This window comes from Notothenia coriiceps, unplaced genomic scaffold (genome assembly GCF_000735185.1).
Source record: "Notothenia coriiceps isolate Sejong01 unplaced genomic scaffold, NC01 NC01_scaffold00026421, whole genome shotgun sequence".
NCBI classification, from domain to species: domain Eukaryota; kingdom Metazoa; phylum Chordata; class Actinopteri; order Perciformes; family Nototheniidae; genus Notothenia; species Notothenia coriiceps.
Genome location: NW_011359122.1, coordinates 928,525 through 944,927, shown reverse-complemented (window position 1 = coordinate 944,927; position 16,403 = coordinate 928,525). Strand labels below are relative to the sequence as shown.

Sequence of the window (16,403 nt, the reverse complement as noted above, 5' to 3'; positions counted from 1 at the left end):
TTTTTAGGAATTAAGAAATAGATTTAAATCATAAAGATAATGGTAAAGAAGGTCAAACTGACACTTAGCCGATGACATCTCTGTTATTTTGACTTAAAAATAGGTATTCAGTCAGCATTTTATTTTAAAAAAAGTAAATGATGACTTGTTCTCCACATCATGATTTTGTTTTTATGATATAGAATGTTTTTTCAGATCATGCCAAAATTAACATTATGGATTAATTCTGTATTTTTGCCTAAATGGTTTATTTGTATTTCAAGACTTGAAACAAACTGCAACAATATGAAGTAGTCAAAATACATTCATCTGCTCGGGTCAACATTGTTATGCTCGATTTATGCAATCCTGATAAGTCAAAACATACATTTTAAAACAAAAATGTATTCAGAAAAAAAATTGGTCAAGCTTCCCAACTTTCACTGACATTATTGCTGAATACTTACATTCAAAATAATCAAATGTCATACATTAGGACATAAAAAGAATAGTTTTGAAGATACTTTTAAAACAATGGTCAAAATAGTGAAGCAATGAGATGAGTAACATGTTGTTTCTTTGATATGCAACACAGGCTCAGTCACCAAACTCATGACTCTAATCTGAACTGCCACTCCCATTCAAAGTAGACATTTCAAGTCCAGCCTGACATATTCCTCTTAAGCAAACGAAAAACTGATCCATTGTAACTGTGACTGTCTACAAAGCCTTTTCTCTTATCATGGATGTAAGTGAGGGACTTTCTGCATTTGTCCTTGCAGCACCAGTATTAAGCTAGTCAAACTGTGACACATGTGTCTATCCATCCATAGTCAGTGACTGATCAATTATCAAACAAATCCCTTATGGGATTATAGCTTCAGGGCACTGCAGCTGTCTAATCTGTACTTCCATCAGCTGTCCTATCAGCTGCATCTTTGAGACCAATTTGGCTTGCATAAAAAAAGACCTGCCACATTTTTTCTTTACAGTTTTAGTTGATCCCAGATCACATATCAGCTGCTGTATCCGATTTGGAGAAAGTTACAGCTTGTGAAACAATCAGTAAAGACCAGTAAAGCTCCATTGGTCCAGACCCCACCTGGGTTTTCTCTCAGCTGAGAGTCCCGACCTGTCCATGCCCCACTAACACCGAGCTGTAACCAGGGAAGAGGTGGATCAGATACATGTGGGACTTTATCTGTTCCTGCTTTATGACCCGTACTCTTGCTAGCACTTTCACTGATCCATCCTCAAGCCTAATAGTGTCTGCATAGTGTCCTCTGTGGCGAATCATCTGTCCATTATCAGCCCTGTCCAATTTATCTCCACATTTCTTCAGTGAACAGTGTCTGCTCAACAAATCCCTCTGTCTCTACAGAGCCAGTTGGAATGATCCCACTGTGAAAAAGGATACACAGAGGGAGAAGTGAGATGGGCTCCTGCCCTCAAAGACAGGGCGTTTGGCCTCTCTGATACTTGAACAACCCCCCCTGCAGTGTTAAAAATAACCAGCTCTTCATGGGACTGACCAGACAGACTGGGGCTTTGAGGGAGTATTATCTCTCTGGAGTTTGTTCAACAACCAAGCAGGCAGTAAACATGCACGCACACCCCCCCCCCCACGCACGTGCACACACACACACACACACACACACACACACACACACACACACACACACACACACACACACACACACACACACACTTTACCAACCACTTGAAAGATTCTTGGCTATTTTGATCCATTTTATAAATATTGTATTTTTTCTGACAGTGTGGCATTCTTCATCTTAAAATTGTCGAAACTAAACATATTTCTGACTCATGTGAGGAGTACACAAATGTCATAAACAATAATTATGATTTATAAATCAGTTTAAAATTAAACTTGGCCTGAATGTTTGCATTATCCTTGAATAATTATAAAATAGAACGTTGTGTTAGTTTCATCAATGTGTACAGCATATACCAGCAGGAATAATGCACAACAAATATAAATTAACCAATGTGTTCATGTTTTTTTTAGGAATTCAGTCAGGCTTGTCTTAAATGAATTTATTTATATTTTCTAGTTTAGCATCTCATTATGTGAGGAAAGTGTGACTGAGGGAAAATGTAAACATGTTCACATGTTATCTCAATGACATTCAAGCAGGTGACAAATGGGCTTTAAAACTTGATGATGTATAAGTTGTGTAAAATAATAATTCCTACTTTCCCCTGATAGTAGTATATGTTAAATATACTTGTTGTTGTGATTACTTATTTGACTTAACCCTTTTTTTTAAGAAATCACAATCCAAAATGACACCTTTAACTTTCCAGTTGAAGCTGCTCTTCTAAGCAACATTAGGTTCTCTGATTTCTGATGACCCCTACTGGTCAAAGAGAGAATTGCAAACATTAATTGGTAAAAAAAAATCATATCTACAGAGCAAACTGTTGAAAAATACAATCCTTTATTCAACATAATACAATACATATCTGTTTGTGGATTCATTTACTGACCATAGTAATGGTGATGATACATTTTTGGCTTATAGAAATATAAAAAAATAATAATTAGAAAATGTTTTGTAAGAAAGTATATAAAAAGTGTCTCATTTTTTAATAAAAGAATCCAATGGAGATTGAAGGCAACAGCTTGAATGCAGTTTGAATATGTACAACTAAATAGCTCAATGTGCCCATGTGCAGATAATAAATGCTTATTTTATATAAGTTAAATATGCTACCACAACAGGTAATGTGCTTTGGTATTTTATTACTTACATTTATTTCTTTAATTTAACTTAAACAAGGCCTCCATGTCTTTTTGGCTTTGGTCATTATATGGAAAAACCATTTTGTTCAATTTGAATGTATTTCAGAGAAAGTCCATAATGACATGCTCCTCCTCTTCTCGATAGAATGATAAGTAATTGTGCAATGCCAGACTTCCCTCTCTGTCATGCCCATAGGGGGGATTTAGACAATTATGAATAAGACTCTAGGAATTAGTGGGTTTTTATTATTCTGCTTTTAAAAAGTATTTATTTAGCTGAATATGATAAAAGTAATATAACATGTCCCAATAGTTTTCTTGTTGGGGCCTTTTGGTTTAAGGCACCAGGGAAATGGCAGATGGAAATTAGGCCACAGAGAATAGCCTCGGGAGCCAGTCTAGACGTTGCTGCTGACAGTCATATGGTTTCAATGTAATGCAGTGACTGTGTGAGTTATTATCTTGAAATGATGCTAATGATATGCACCTTGTGCTGTCGGATTGTAGAGCATTTTCCCTTCAGGCGTTCTCAATTGTTTGTCCCCTTTAACTCCCGACTTTCTGGACTAGATGTCCTGCTTGAGTTTCTCAATGCTGAAGTCACTGTCAGTGTCCAGTTTGGAGAGAGTCTTCCTCACCCGCAGGGCAGTGAGGCGGGCTGATGGGCTCTGGTACCAACACTCCTTCATGATCTTCACAATGGCCGTCAGGATCTGGAAAAACAGGAACATATGAATTACTTCTTGGCCATCACAGTAGAATAAAACATGTAAGGCACCGTAATTATGTGTCCTACAGGGTATGTGCTTTACTTTGCACCAATTTGTGACTTATGAAAATGTGTGAGCATCTGCTTAAAATAGGGGATTTACTCTTTCCCATTGCCAGCAGACAAGTATTCTTCTCTCTTTTTTCCAGTGTGTAGCGATTGATGTCAGAAACACGTGGGGAAGCATAGTAAACAGTTGAAAGCAGCTACGGTGGATGCTTTTAAAAAATGCTCTTACTTATTCAGCCTGTCTTTCAAACTTTTAATCCTGAGTTGGTGCATGTTGGAGCACTGGAAAGCCTATTAAATATGTTTTTGATGACTTTTAGATGAAGTCTATTTTATGTCATGTAAAATAACTGATTCTGTCTATGGAGTCCGGTGGCTTCAAGGAGATCTGATCCGTTACTGATTTGTTTGAGTTTGTAATAAATTAATATATTAGTTCCGGAAATAATGCTGATTATAACCCTTCCAACTATAGACTAAAACCAGATGTGATAACTTGTGCAGAGATTTTTACAGCCACATAAAAAACAAGTGTACCCGACACGTGTGTGCATGGAAATGTGTGCACGTTTCATCTGATGGCTTACAGGATGGGAATGGAGCCTGTTGTGCAGACTGGGCCTCTGCTGATCCACACACACCACTTTCTTCATCTCCTCAAAGCTGGGATCTACAGGCACCAGGTCAAAGAAGGGAGGGCGGTACTCCTCCACAATCCCTAAAACAATCCAAAAGAGAGACAAAAACAACACTCAGTGTGCTGTTCCTTTTCCAAATGAGCTGAAGAACAAATGCCAAATAGTCACAACAACTGTCTTTGTTGGGGGATTCAGTAAGTGACATGTAATGTTTAAAAACAAACTAAGTTTTAAACCTCCATTCAACCTCCCCCGATAGATTTTCACAATATAAATATATTTTCATGCACACTTGGGAATTGTGATAATCTGTAGTGGGAGTTTTCTTAAAGCATGTTTGACTAAACTAGAGAGCAGGGAAAGATATCAAATCCCTGGCGACTTCACTGGGTTGGATATCTGCAATGCCTGCTGTGTGTTTATGTGTGTGTGTGTGTGTGTGTGTGTGTGTGTGTGTGTGTGTGTGTGTGTGTGTGTGTGCGCGCGCGTAAGAATCAAGACAAGTACACACACATGAAGTTCTGTGTGTGCAGCCGTCTTAACATGGATGCATGCTTGCATCTACAAATTGTGTGCGTGAGCATCTGGACTATGTACAATTGAGTGCTGACACCAGATAAGACTGTTTATAATTACTGCAGTGCTAATCATGACAGAGGATAGTAGAGACAGACACAGAGTAGGAAAACATTGGAGTGCTGAGAGACATGAGACTTACTGCTTCTTATGTATGCAGAGCCAGACAGATATGACACAAAAAAACACATGATGTGCCTGAGCAGCCTCAACTTTGAAAGGTACATGCATACATACAAATACTGTGTGTCTCGTTCTTCCTAAAGATTAAACAAAATCTATTGATATCTCTTTAGATGACTGTAAAGGCGCCCCATTCTGACAGCCTGACTCCTCTTACCATTGACAATGGTCCTGCGGCTAATTTCCCAGAAGACCAGGCCCAGGGCCCAGATATCAGTTTGCTTGTAGGACTCGAAGACGTCCATACGAATAGTCTCATCCAGGACTTCAGGGGCCATGTAGCGCTTGGTTCCAACACGAGGGTTGTTTCCCACATCGAGGTAGTCCTGGGACTGAGAGTGTATCACAGACAAACCTGAGGAGAGTAGGCACAGAGAACACACTTTTTATTATTTTTTAAAATCATCATATAAGATAAGATGGAACTTTCTATTACTATTTATCCCCTTGTGGAAATTAAGGCGTTTATAGCAGCAAAAGGGTCAGAGTCAAAAACAGGATTCACACAAGGTACAAATAAAGATAAAATTGAATTAAAATGTACATAATAATAAAATAAATATTGAAAAATAAAGTGATAAAGTAACTGTGGAAAAAATATATCACAGTAAAACGTTGAGTATTTAAATGAACATTTTAAATATGTTTACATAAGTGTGCAGATGTGAGTGCAGGTTAAAGTCTTGTAAAAACAGTGCAGGTTTTATGTATGCACAGTCCTGGATACTATTAATGGGTCACTTGATTGTGCAGCCTGATGGCTACAGGGACAAAGATATATACATATATATATATATATACACACACAACAGCTGTTCAGTCTCAACATATTATTCATAACCAACAGCAGAAGTTGGACATGGATACAACAAGAAATATAGAGGATTTATTGTGATTTTGCTGTCCTCTTTCTGCACGAAACTCACCTAGGTCAGCGATGCAGCACTGCCCATTCCTCTTTACCAGGATGTTTCGGCTTTTCAGGTCTCTGTGGGCGATAGCTGGTTTTTCCTGTGCGCTGACAATTTCAGTGTGCAGGTGGACCAGACCGCAGGCCACAGACAGGCACATCCTCAGACAGCTCTCAGGCTCCAAGCTGCTGTACTGGAGGAAGTCATAGAGGGAACCCAGCTCGTGAAAGTGGGTGACGAGCCACAGCTGGGTGCTGGAATTCTTGGATGTCATGTCAGAGGCTATGAAACCTAGAGACAGAACAGGACACGGTTAATTTAACGTCAGTCTCTCGGATGATGCTTTTTTCAAATTACCCTACCCCTTTTTCTTTGACAGAAAATAGTATGACCAAACCGATTTGTTGGGAACTGCAATATGCTACCTTACCCAGGATGTTGTCGTGTCGCAGCTGTACAGTGTTGTAGATCTCTGTCTCTCTGTACCAGGACTGCTCGTCCCTAGAGGAAAAGATCTTCACAGCCACACTCTCCCCCATCCAAGTTCCCCTCCACACCTCGCCATACCTGCCTTTACCTGCAAACACAGTGACACAATGTCACAACTGAAAAGCTATAAACCAGACTAGGCAAGGAAGAGTAGCCGGGATGAAAAAAGGAGACTGACCGACACACTGGACCAGTGAGATCTGTCGGGCCATAGTCCTTTGGACCAGATAGGGCAGTCCGGTCCCGCTCCCTGATGTACAAAACTCATCAAAGATATCCTGAGACAGAAACAGAGAAATAATCCAAGTGTGAGAACTCAAAACCTTTAAACATCTTGTGATTGTGTCTGATGTCAAATGTCTCTTACGCCGTATGTTGGGTCCTCTCCATTTGGGACCTTCAGCATGGTGACATCATGGTCTTCCAAATTTTTCAGTCTACTGTGCGCACGTCGGAAGCGCAGGAACAGCACCAGGCCACACACGCTGGCAGTCGTGATTAACAGGAGCAAAGACAACGCGATCCACAGCTCCAGACGAGTTGTATCTTTCACCTCTCCATCTGCATACACAAACCCATTCAGGCACAAACAGACATTTTGGATTTTGTGGAGCTAGTTGAGTGGATTTCAGCAAATTGAGGACTTTTGAATTTTTTAGATAAATGCGTCGACACATCATGACATTCAATTTTGCTCTGTCCAAATTAAAGCGACACTCTATCAATGTTGCTCTTACTGACCACAAGGGGGAACCAGCTGCTATCTAGAGTGATGCTTTGAGTCCCATCAGTACAAAGCAATAGAGGATGTGCACTGAACTGTAGGGGGCCCAGTTCCACAGTGGTCACATTCATGGATATGATGTTAAAAATAATGTTAAAATAATGTAAAGAAAAGGGTTAGGGTGCTGACCTATGGTTGGAGGTGGCGTGGAATTGGCGTTGCAATAATTCTCTCTGCAGCAGGAGATATAGTAGTGTTCGAAAGAGGTGAAACACTGCTCTCTGTAATACTCTTTGGGGAAACAGCCCCACTCCTCATTCTTGTGTACCCGGGTAAAGAAGCAGTAGTCGCCACTGCATGTTCCATTCACGCATGTGCCTTTATCATTCTCGCATGTACACCAACGCTTCCCATCGTCATCTGTGAAGAACACACGGACAGTGTTAACAGAAAGGCCTTTGAGTCATTGGATACTGGTTCATAGAGAAATAACACAGATGAACAATCTGGGAAATGTAAAAGAAAAGGAAAGTGAATTCTAGGCCAGACAAGGTTAACACAAATCATTCATTAAAGATTAGTGGGTAAAGTGATACATTATAGTTCTGAAGACACCTAGCCTTCCTCAAGGGAAAACCCCTTTGGTAATAGAAAGAAATATGGAAATGGAATTTCCTGGCAACCACAAAACATGGATGTGAAAGGCTGTATGTTTAACCAGGGGAGGTGTTTTGGGATACAATAGAAGAATAACATGTCTGAATGACTAAATGAAGGTGTGATATTCGCAGTGATACTTTCATACCCTCTATAAAGTATTTGCATAGACCTCTGCGGAAAGGACATTTAACCCACAAAGCAGGCTGTACATCACAAACTCTAAACGGATCAATTGTTAAAAATCTTTAAAGATCCCCTATTATACTGTTTTTCATCAATATATAATAGGTCTCAGATATATACAAAACATGTCTCTGAAGTGTTTGGCCCGAAATACCAAACAGATCATTATAGCATCCCATAATCCCCTCTGTTTCAGCCCTGTTTCAAAAGTGCTGATTCTCTGTCTGTTACTTTAGATGAAAATAAGGAGCCACTCCCCACGCCCCTCTGAGAGATATTTGGTTAAAAAGAACACAATGGTGCTCTAGGAGGAGATTCAGGTGATAAGGTGGGCGGGTGTTACCTTGGTTGGTGATTGGCTAATGGTTACACAAGCCAAAAAATTGTTATGACATCATAAAGTGGCCAAAGTCTGATCAGCTCATTTTCAGACAGGTTTTTATGGATCAGGACAAAAAGAGAGAATTTTTTTTCCTGAAACGTTCAGAATCTCTTTTCACAGAGGGGACACATGTTTATGTATAAAAGACCTTTAAAGCTGCAATTTCAAAGTCAGACATTCTCAAAGCTGCCCGACCACCTCACAAATGTAAGCAAAAATATTCCTGAGCATTTTAGCTATGGTTTGGTCTAGCATTACCTGAGTAGTTACTGAAATGTCTTCAACAGCCACTTATTTATTTTGACTTTGCATTATGAAGGGGAAGGTATTGTGCACTCGGCCTGTCTGAGCCTGTTTGCTGAAAACAGCCAGCTATTGTTTGATGCAGGAGGATTGGTGAGAACCACACAGTCTGTTTTGATTCTCTAGCTCACACAAAGAACAAACAGCTTCATACACACTGACTTAGTCCGTGCTAGTGATGCTTATTTATTTGAGTCACATGATTCATTTTCAGAATCAAATCGTCCCTTTTATGGAGCGTTTATTCAATACAACAAAGTTAATGCCCTGTATGACAGTAAACATGTTTTACATCCGATCGTAAACTCACCTGCATGGATAGCAGAGATCCACAGAAACGCCCCGAGCAGCACCACTGTAAGAAGAGCAGAGCTTCCCATCTCTGTGAATAAGGAACAAAAGAATAAATAACATTTATTAAGATCTAAATATGAAATTATAAAACAATGTAGTCAATTTATTAGGAGCTGTCATAATAAGAAAAATCAAAGACTTAATCTGGGGCATTTTGGGAACACAAGGAGGAACCAATAACGGCAATTTGATTAAAATGTACAGACTGTAACATAATAGTGTCTGTGAGGAGTCGAGCTGTGGTTATAGCACGGACTCTTTGGAGGAGGAAGCTATGAGGTCAGAAACAACAGCCGAGTGCCCAGCCTGTCTGCCTGCGTTGTAATTGCATTGGGTGGGGAAAGGGGGCTTATGGGAAGGAGGCTGCAGCACTGCAAAGTGTTTGTGTATTTGTGCTGAGACTGCGTGTGGCGCTGGCTACCCGGCTCCAGGCCTGTCGACTCCTCCGCTACCCTGCTTGCAGAGTAAATATTGATGGCTACGCTTCCTGCCATTGAATGGCCCCTCCCGGCTGGCCGGCGAGACTCAGGTCTGCCCATTGTTTAGGGCTGCACAGCAGAGGGTCACGCAAACAGGAGGGCCGTCATACACAGCTCGGTCATTCTCACTGCTGAAGCACACTAGTCTGTTACACCAAGGTGTGCTTAATAAATGACAAAAAAGTCACAAAAGTAGTTGAAAATAATGTATAAACATCTACTCTAGCAAATTATATTGGGTTTTTTCTGTTGCCACTGTGCTAATGAAGTACATCAAATGGGTGAACCGTGTTTCCTAATAGCCTCGAGTTTATGCTCTGTGTACAGTTCAGGCAACATTATACATTTCAAGCGCTTTGTCACCGAGGATGTATAAAAAACTGAAGAATTTTGATTTATTTACCATGCCTTTAGCTTTCTGTCTTAAGGAAGCACATAACACAATAAACCATATAAACCAGGTATTTAAGCCGCCAATTGGGCTGTGTATTCAGATACACTTGACAGTTGCCACTGAGAGTAAGGTCCAAAATTGATACAAGATGGTTCTTAAAGTCTTCCGCCAACAACTCACAATTTTGAGTCTTTTCAGAACAAGGACAACATGTGGCTACAAAACTGTACAGGTCAGAGTTTGCCTTAAATCGAAGCAAAATATCTCAATATAAATACATCTAGACGCACTTTGAACGTCTTTAAAGACCAGTTGGGCAAACCGTAATCAAGAGAAACCAATTGGTTTACAATACAGGAAGCTGTCCCGTTACCTTTGGCATTGTGTAAAATCGTGTCAAATGTCACTGAAAAGAAACTAGAGTAGGAGGTGTGCAAGAATATCTGTATCTTTACTGAACTGATACTTTTGTCAGCTTTTTCGATATAGTTCAGCTGCTGTCATGAGAACATGAGAACTGAGTTTTTAATGTGTATCTCAGTGTCAAATCAAAGTTGACATCTCTGCTTAGTAAGATATCCATTTCACATGAGAAAGCTGAACAAATGTCTGAAAAACTATCTTTAGACTATCTTATGCGGGTAAGCTGTGAGGCTCTAGCTCAACAGATGAGAACCAACTGCACTTTGCTCTGACTTGCTAAAACCACAAGCCATATTTTAGCATACAGAAAAAAGCTCTTCCTTTGTTAAGCAGACTTCATGTCAGGGGTGGTTATCCATTGGAGGAATAGCCTAAGCAAAACTCCACCAGCTGCATTAACTTATTCCCAGCGGAGGAACAGGAAATATTTCACAATCATTTTTATCATCCTGACATAGAAGAGTAATCTTGCCCTCCATCGTAGTCTGTCTGCATTAAGATTCCAGTGCACTTCCTCTCTGGGCAATCTCTTGTTTTTCTGTTGAACACTACTCCCTCGTGACCCAAATCCATTGTCATCTCTTCCTCTCATCTACAGAGGTTTAACTCAGGGAGGCAGATCTCTCATTCCATCTGGATGACTGTGCGGTTATAACTAAGGGTTGAGGGGGAAAGCCATAGCACAGCAGCCTCCAACAAGCCCTCCACTGGGCCTCAACACACCAAAAAGCCCCATTACTCTGTCTCTGGGAAGAAACTTTAAGCGGTGTTACTGTAAAAGCTTCTATCATGTGGTGTAAATGGCAAGAAAACATTGCATTAAATATTTTCTTTAATAACATAGCCACACATTTCAAACGTTTTCTGTCCTGTGTGTTTTATAGGTGTAAAAAAACCTCTTGTGAGTGACTGTCTGCTTGTTAGAGCGACATACTGATTGTATCTTCATTTCACAGACAAAGCTAGGCTTGGCAGGCTTTATGGCTCAGTTACTGTTTGCATGCTCTCACATGCATTCCTACGATGAATGCATGTCTGGGGAAGAAAGGGGTGAAGACAGGAGTATGAGTGACACACACCTGAAGTCATACACCTATAACGGCAGCACCCTGGAAAGATCCAATGCGACTTCCATCATGACCTATACACATAAAGAGCAAATGTCTCCTCTATGTGGGTGTGCATGTGTTGGATGGGTGATGGAGATGGAGGAGTAAAAGATATGCAGGGAGGAGAAATCAAGACCACTTCTTCAGTAGCCTACATATGCAAATTCTGCAGATTTCCAAAAGTATGAGCTTTTCAACTCAACATGTTTTGAAATAAGGATTGGCCAGTGATGAAGGAATAATTCAGACCCTTTACTTAAGCTGAAGTATGTGAAAGTCTTATTTAAGTAAAAAATACATATCATGACAAAATGTACTTATGCTATCCAAAGCACACATTATGCAACAAAATGTCACGTTAATATTTAAACATCAGTTTAATTATGTAACTGATTGAGGAAGGACATATTTAATCTTCTTTAAATCCTGTTGGGTTGTTTAAACTATACAATACTGTACTATAGAATTCATATTTACAAAATGGTATTGTGTTTTATTTTGAATCTTAAAGTGTAAAAGTAGCTTCTTATTATAACCCGACCGAAACTAAATAATTTTAATGGATGACAAAAGGATGATTCAACATCAATATTTGATAGTTCAAAAAAAATATGCTTAAAACTATCACACGTAATCGGGATGCTGCTGCTACCTCATACATACATTATGTAAACTGTGCATGATATATCTTCAATAAACTAATATCGGCCAAATATCGGCTTAATCAAGTAAAATGTAGTGTTGTAAAAAAGAGTGGAGTAGCTAAGTGTTAGAATAATTGTTAAGTCAAAGACACCTTACCATTGTAGGCCTACTTTATAGGCTAGTGAATATAGCGTTCAGTATCTAATTTATTTGGGCTTGTCATTCACAGGAGATGCATTTAAGGACATAATTGACTGTTGTTAATTTGACTTTTGGCCAGGTAGGCCAGTTTCAGACACCTGTTGGTTCACATCTGTAAACACGTGGAGTGATTTATGGCGCTGTCAAAGGTGATAAGCATTCACGTGTTAGCTATTATATACTTGTTATGGTTTTAATGACCACAGCAAAGCATAAGACACCCACAGGAGAAAAAAAACGATGCTTTTTACACCATCAGCCTACCTGTTGTCTTCACGCCTATTATCTTAACAGACATAAACGACGCACGTCTCCCATATCCAAGTTTGCTTCAAGTGTCCCTCCGTGGCCAACGTATTTAAAGTCAAAAGAAGGTAAGTTTAAAACACAGCTGGCTCCATTTCCAGAGAGTGGAGTAAACCGTGTTAGTTTTCGTCTCAGTTGCAGATGTTCACATCCTTTCCTGCTCCTCCGGTGACGACGAGCCGCCGTCTCTGGTAAAAGTTTGCCCGCAGTGTTCCCTCTTGAATCCACAACTAAAATATGCCCTCTCGTTTAACAACTAAGCATCTTCCGCTTGCCGGAAAAGTGAAACATTAAAAAAAAGAGCTGGCAGTTCCACCGAAAGCTATCTCATCTCGGTTCAAATCTGAGTTGATAAACCGACAACATCGTCGTTGGTTTGTGACCAGACCAGACTACTTCCGCTCTGAGCACATCAAAGTGAATTCCTTCAGTAAGTCGTCTACGAATAAGTATGAAGGTTTTTAGTGGTTGTCAATAAGTCTGATCTAAATGCTAGATAACAGATGTCTAAATAGAGCACAGCTTTGTCCCACCCCTTATTGTCCCGCTGCACAGGGTCGGCTCTGCCTGGAATGTGTTCTCATAGCGGTTTTCCTGTTTCTTGCTAAACCTCTCATTTTCCCTTTTCCACTGTGGACTGCTGTCTGCGCTGCACTGACAGGAATGTGCTTCAAATATATGGGATTAGTTTTGTTTCATAAAGATAAAGCAACACTTTCTCAGAATCAAGCAAAACTAAGAGTTTAAGAGAAAAAAAACTGAGTCAAGCAAAATAAATTAAATTTCAAAAATAAAACTATAAGTTGCAAACAAATCATTTGTGTAATCATGTAAACTATAAGTGTTTTTTTCTTTGTTCTAACATATCTTGTTGTTTGCAGTTCTCTTTGCTTCTTTCTCAATGATTAGACTTTTGCTCTTTCGTTTGCGCTCCCTCATTTTTTGTTTTCGATTCTGACACAAACGTCCCAGGTGGGCGGGACTTTCAGGGGTGCATTGGCTACTCAATTTTTGAGTGACAGCCCACTACACCACAGATCATACAGTGCAACTCATGCAGCCACGTTTGTGTTGGTACCTCCTGGGGAGTTTTCATGAACATATCGGATTTTTTTTATGCATTGCTGTGCATTATACTTGTGTTGTGTAGTTTATACTTTATTCCAACTTTNCCCCCTCAAGTAGGGTCCAATCCCCAGGATATCAAACAAACAGAGTATACTCGTCCTGAGCTACTCTATATTGTACTTCAATTCTCCGATGGACGTGCCCACTTCCCTACTTTCCTCTGTAACTCGACCAGACTGTCGTCCTACACACCCTTCACACACTCAGACCCTTCAGTACGCATTTATACACACATGCCAGACGTACTCCCGATACGTCCCGACTACTCTTAGTTTTCTTCTTCGACTGAAGCTTCGTCGGAAGTAATAGGTTTCAAGTCTAAACTCTTATGCTTATATATTTTAAGTGTTCGTAGAGGCCGCCTACTACAAAAGTTGCAAGACCTCTGGGACAACGAAAGGTCGACCCAAGTAAGAACTACGAAGTAAAGGGGTGGGAAAGGAAAGGAATTACAGAACGAATACAAACGTGTTGTTGACAGACGAGGAATTAAAACCCCTGGGAATGGTTTTAGTGGGTGTGTACGAGTGACCTCTTTAACCTTAGGTCTCTCCACCCGCAAAGAGACACCTCTTTTCACCGAAGAATTCCACCAAAATTTGAAAGTCTCCTTCTCGGGTTACTCCGAATTAGAGGGCTCTGGGGGCGTCAGTCACGACGGTCTTTATTTTTGTGTGACATGTAGATTTCGTCTAGTTAGTCCCATAAAAAACAAAATTAATCGTTTCATAGGTACCGTCTCCGTAAATAGTACCTGTGTAATTTCGTGCGCCGGTGTATGTCTGGACTGTGGTGTGCAGTAGTCGTCGTAAACTGTGGCGTGTGACAATATGAGTGAGGTCCGTTGAATTAAAATAAAGTCGTCGTCGGTTCAGTTTCCGCGATATATGCAACAGGGTGACGACACCGGTCGTTGACAAATGAATTTTCATCAAGGTTCTACAAATGTATTCTCAACATATTCTGCGTAATACGACCGGTTACGCTCATTCTAAGTCATCACTTGTGAACTACTCGGAAAGACGTGCTCGCTTAATTGTATCACACTTCATCCTCCGCAGAACGTTCTCCGACATTTACTACTCTACTTTGATTCTTGATGAATTAACACCCGCTGACAAAGCACGCAGACTACCTTCGACATGTCAGCCCATCTTTTATTTCTTTAAACACAACCTTCTTGAACTTATGTCAGAATTCGTTTCCACACATTGTCCCTCCCTAAAAAGAGCCTCGTACTTTTTTTGAAATCAAACGTAAAACACCGATCTCACACAAATTCTGTTATGCTCTCGTCAAATTACAGTTCGATACCCCTGAGGCGGCGTCAAGAAATCGAGAACCAAAGAAAACAGTTGGTAGCTAATTCAAAGTCGGGGCGTCGGTGGCGTTCCACTTGTTGGGTTAATTACGAATTTAACATTAAAGTTGAGAGCAATTTAGGTGGTAATGCGTACAAACACTAAATGTCTCGTGATCTACTGTCAAATTTTTTCGGTAGGCAACACAGTATAATTCTCTACATCATTTCCCCAATTCTCACCGCTAGCCTACCCGCCCAATCATACACTTTGTAATAACCATCTCGCGGCCTATGGATATACTTCTGTACAGACCACTTCAAAAAAAAAGCTCGGGTTATGCTCGTACGTAAAATTCGGCCGTCACGGAATAACCAGCGCAGAAAGCTTCCGCACAACACACGTTCCCGACTTAAGACCACACCCACCATCGTCCTGATCGTCGCGCCATGCACTGTCCGACCTCCATACCACTGATGTCGCCCAGATGTCGCGAACAGCTCGCAGAGAGCGTAAGCTGGGACTAATCACCCTCTCACCGGCCCCGTATCATCGCCTCCGTGGCGCCGAAAAGACTACGCTCCCTTTTAACATTTATCTCTTAGGCTCGAGGCAACACCGAGGGCACACACAAAATCTCTACCCACATACTCCTTTCCCTCCCTCACTCCCAACCACAAAAGACCTGGTGGAACCCCACCTCAAGGGACTTCTCGTGGCCCCTCACTCGCTAGTACATATTTTCTGCATGTCTTTTCACGTAAAACGTCCTATCCAGGGGAAATTCCGATTGAGGTCACCAATACACATTGAAGTTCTCCAAGTTAAGCGACTGATGTACTTTACATAAAATTCCGTGCACCAAACAGCAGTTAAGTCTTCGAACCGTTTATCTTTTACCCCCCTCACTGCACGTCCGCCCCCAAGAGGTAGTTCGGTCTCTTGAAACGCCCGCATGTACCTCGTAGTAGAAACGGGCAATTTCCGTCCCAAGAGGTGAAGATCACAAAGTTGTTCGAACAGACCTGTCTGACTACCTTTCAAAATACCTTTGATAGCTCTTCTTTGTCTAATTTTGGTTGTTACCAGACCTAAACCTCGATGTCAAAGACATACTCTGTTTTACAATACAGAAATACAGGAAGACCTCGAAGTCCGGCTTGTCTTGTCCTCCTAACATAAGGACGGTTTTGTCTCCAGTAAAGTTTGTACGTTAGTTTCCTCTGTCTCGTTCTCTCATCTCCTACATCCTACTACCTTGTCATCCTACTTGTCCCACCACTATTTTTCGTCGCCTCTCTCTGCAAATTACACACAAAGCCGTGTCCTGGGTCGAGGTAAAAAATCTGAAGAGGTACAAGAGGGTTACCCTGGTACTTCTACATCAGAAAAGAAACACCGACGTAGACACGACTACTACTGCCTACCCGTATGTCCTCCGATGACATCCGAAGTAGCTAAGGCGTTATCCTGAAGCACGTGTGGTTCAA

The 16,403-nt window shown here is 40.8% G+C and overlaps 1 protein-coding gene across 1 annotated transcript; it reads right to left on the bottom strand.

Moving 5' to 3' along the window:
• Positions 1–2,422: 2,422 nt before the first annotated feature.
• Positions 2,423–13,092, bottom strand: acvrl1 (activin A receptor like type 1). Its single transcript, XM_010784432.1, has 10 exons — positions 12,443–13,092; positions 8,884–8,955; positions 7,235–7,465; positions 6,689–6,882; positions 6,500–6,599; positions 6,263–6,409; positions 5,848–6,123; positions 5,079–5,276; positions 4,112–4,242; positions 2,423–3,459 (listed from the first exon to the last, which is right to left on the bottom strand). The coding sequence occupies exons 1-10, from the start codon at positions 12,474–12,476 to the stop codon at positions 3,313–3,315; spliced, it is 1,530 nt and encodes a 509-aa protein (XP_010782734.1). The 5' UTR covers positions 12,477–13,092; the 3' UTR covers positions 2,423–3,312.
• Positions 13,093–16,403: the final 3,311 nt, after the last annotated feature.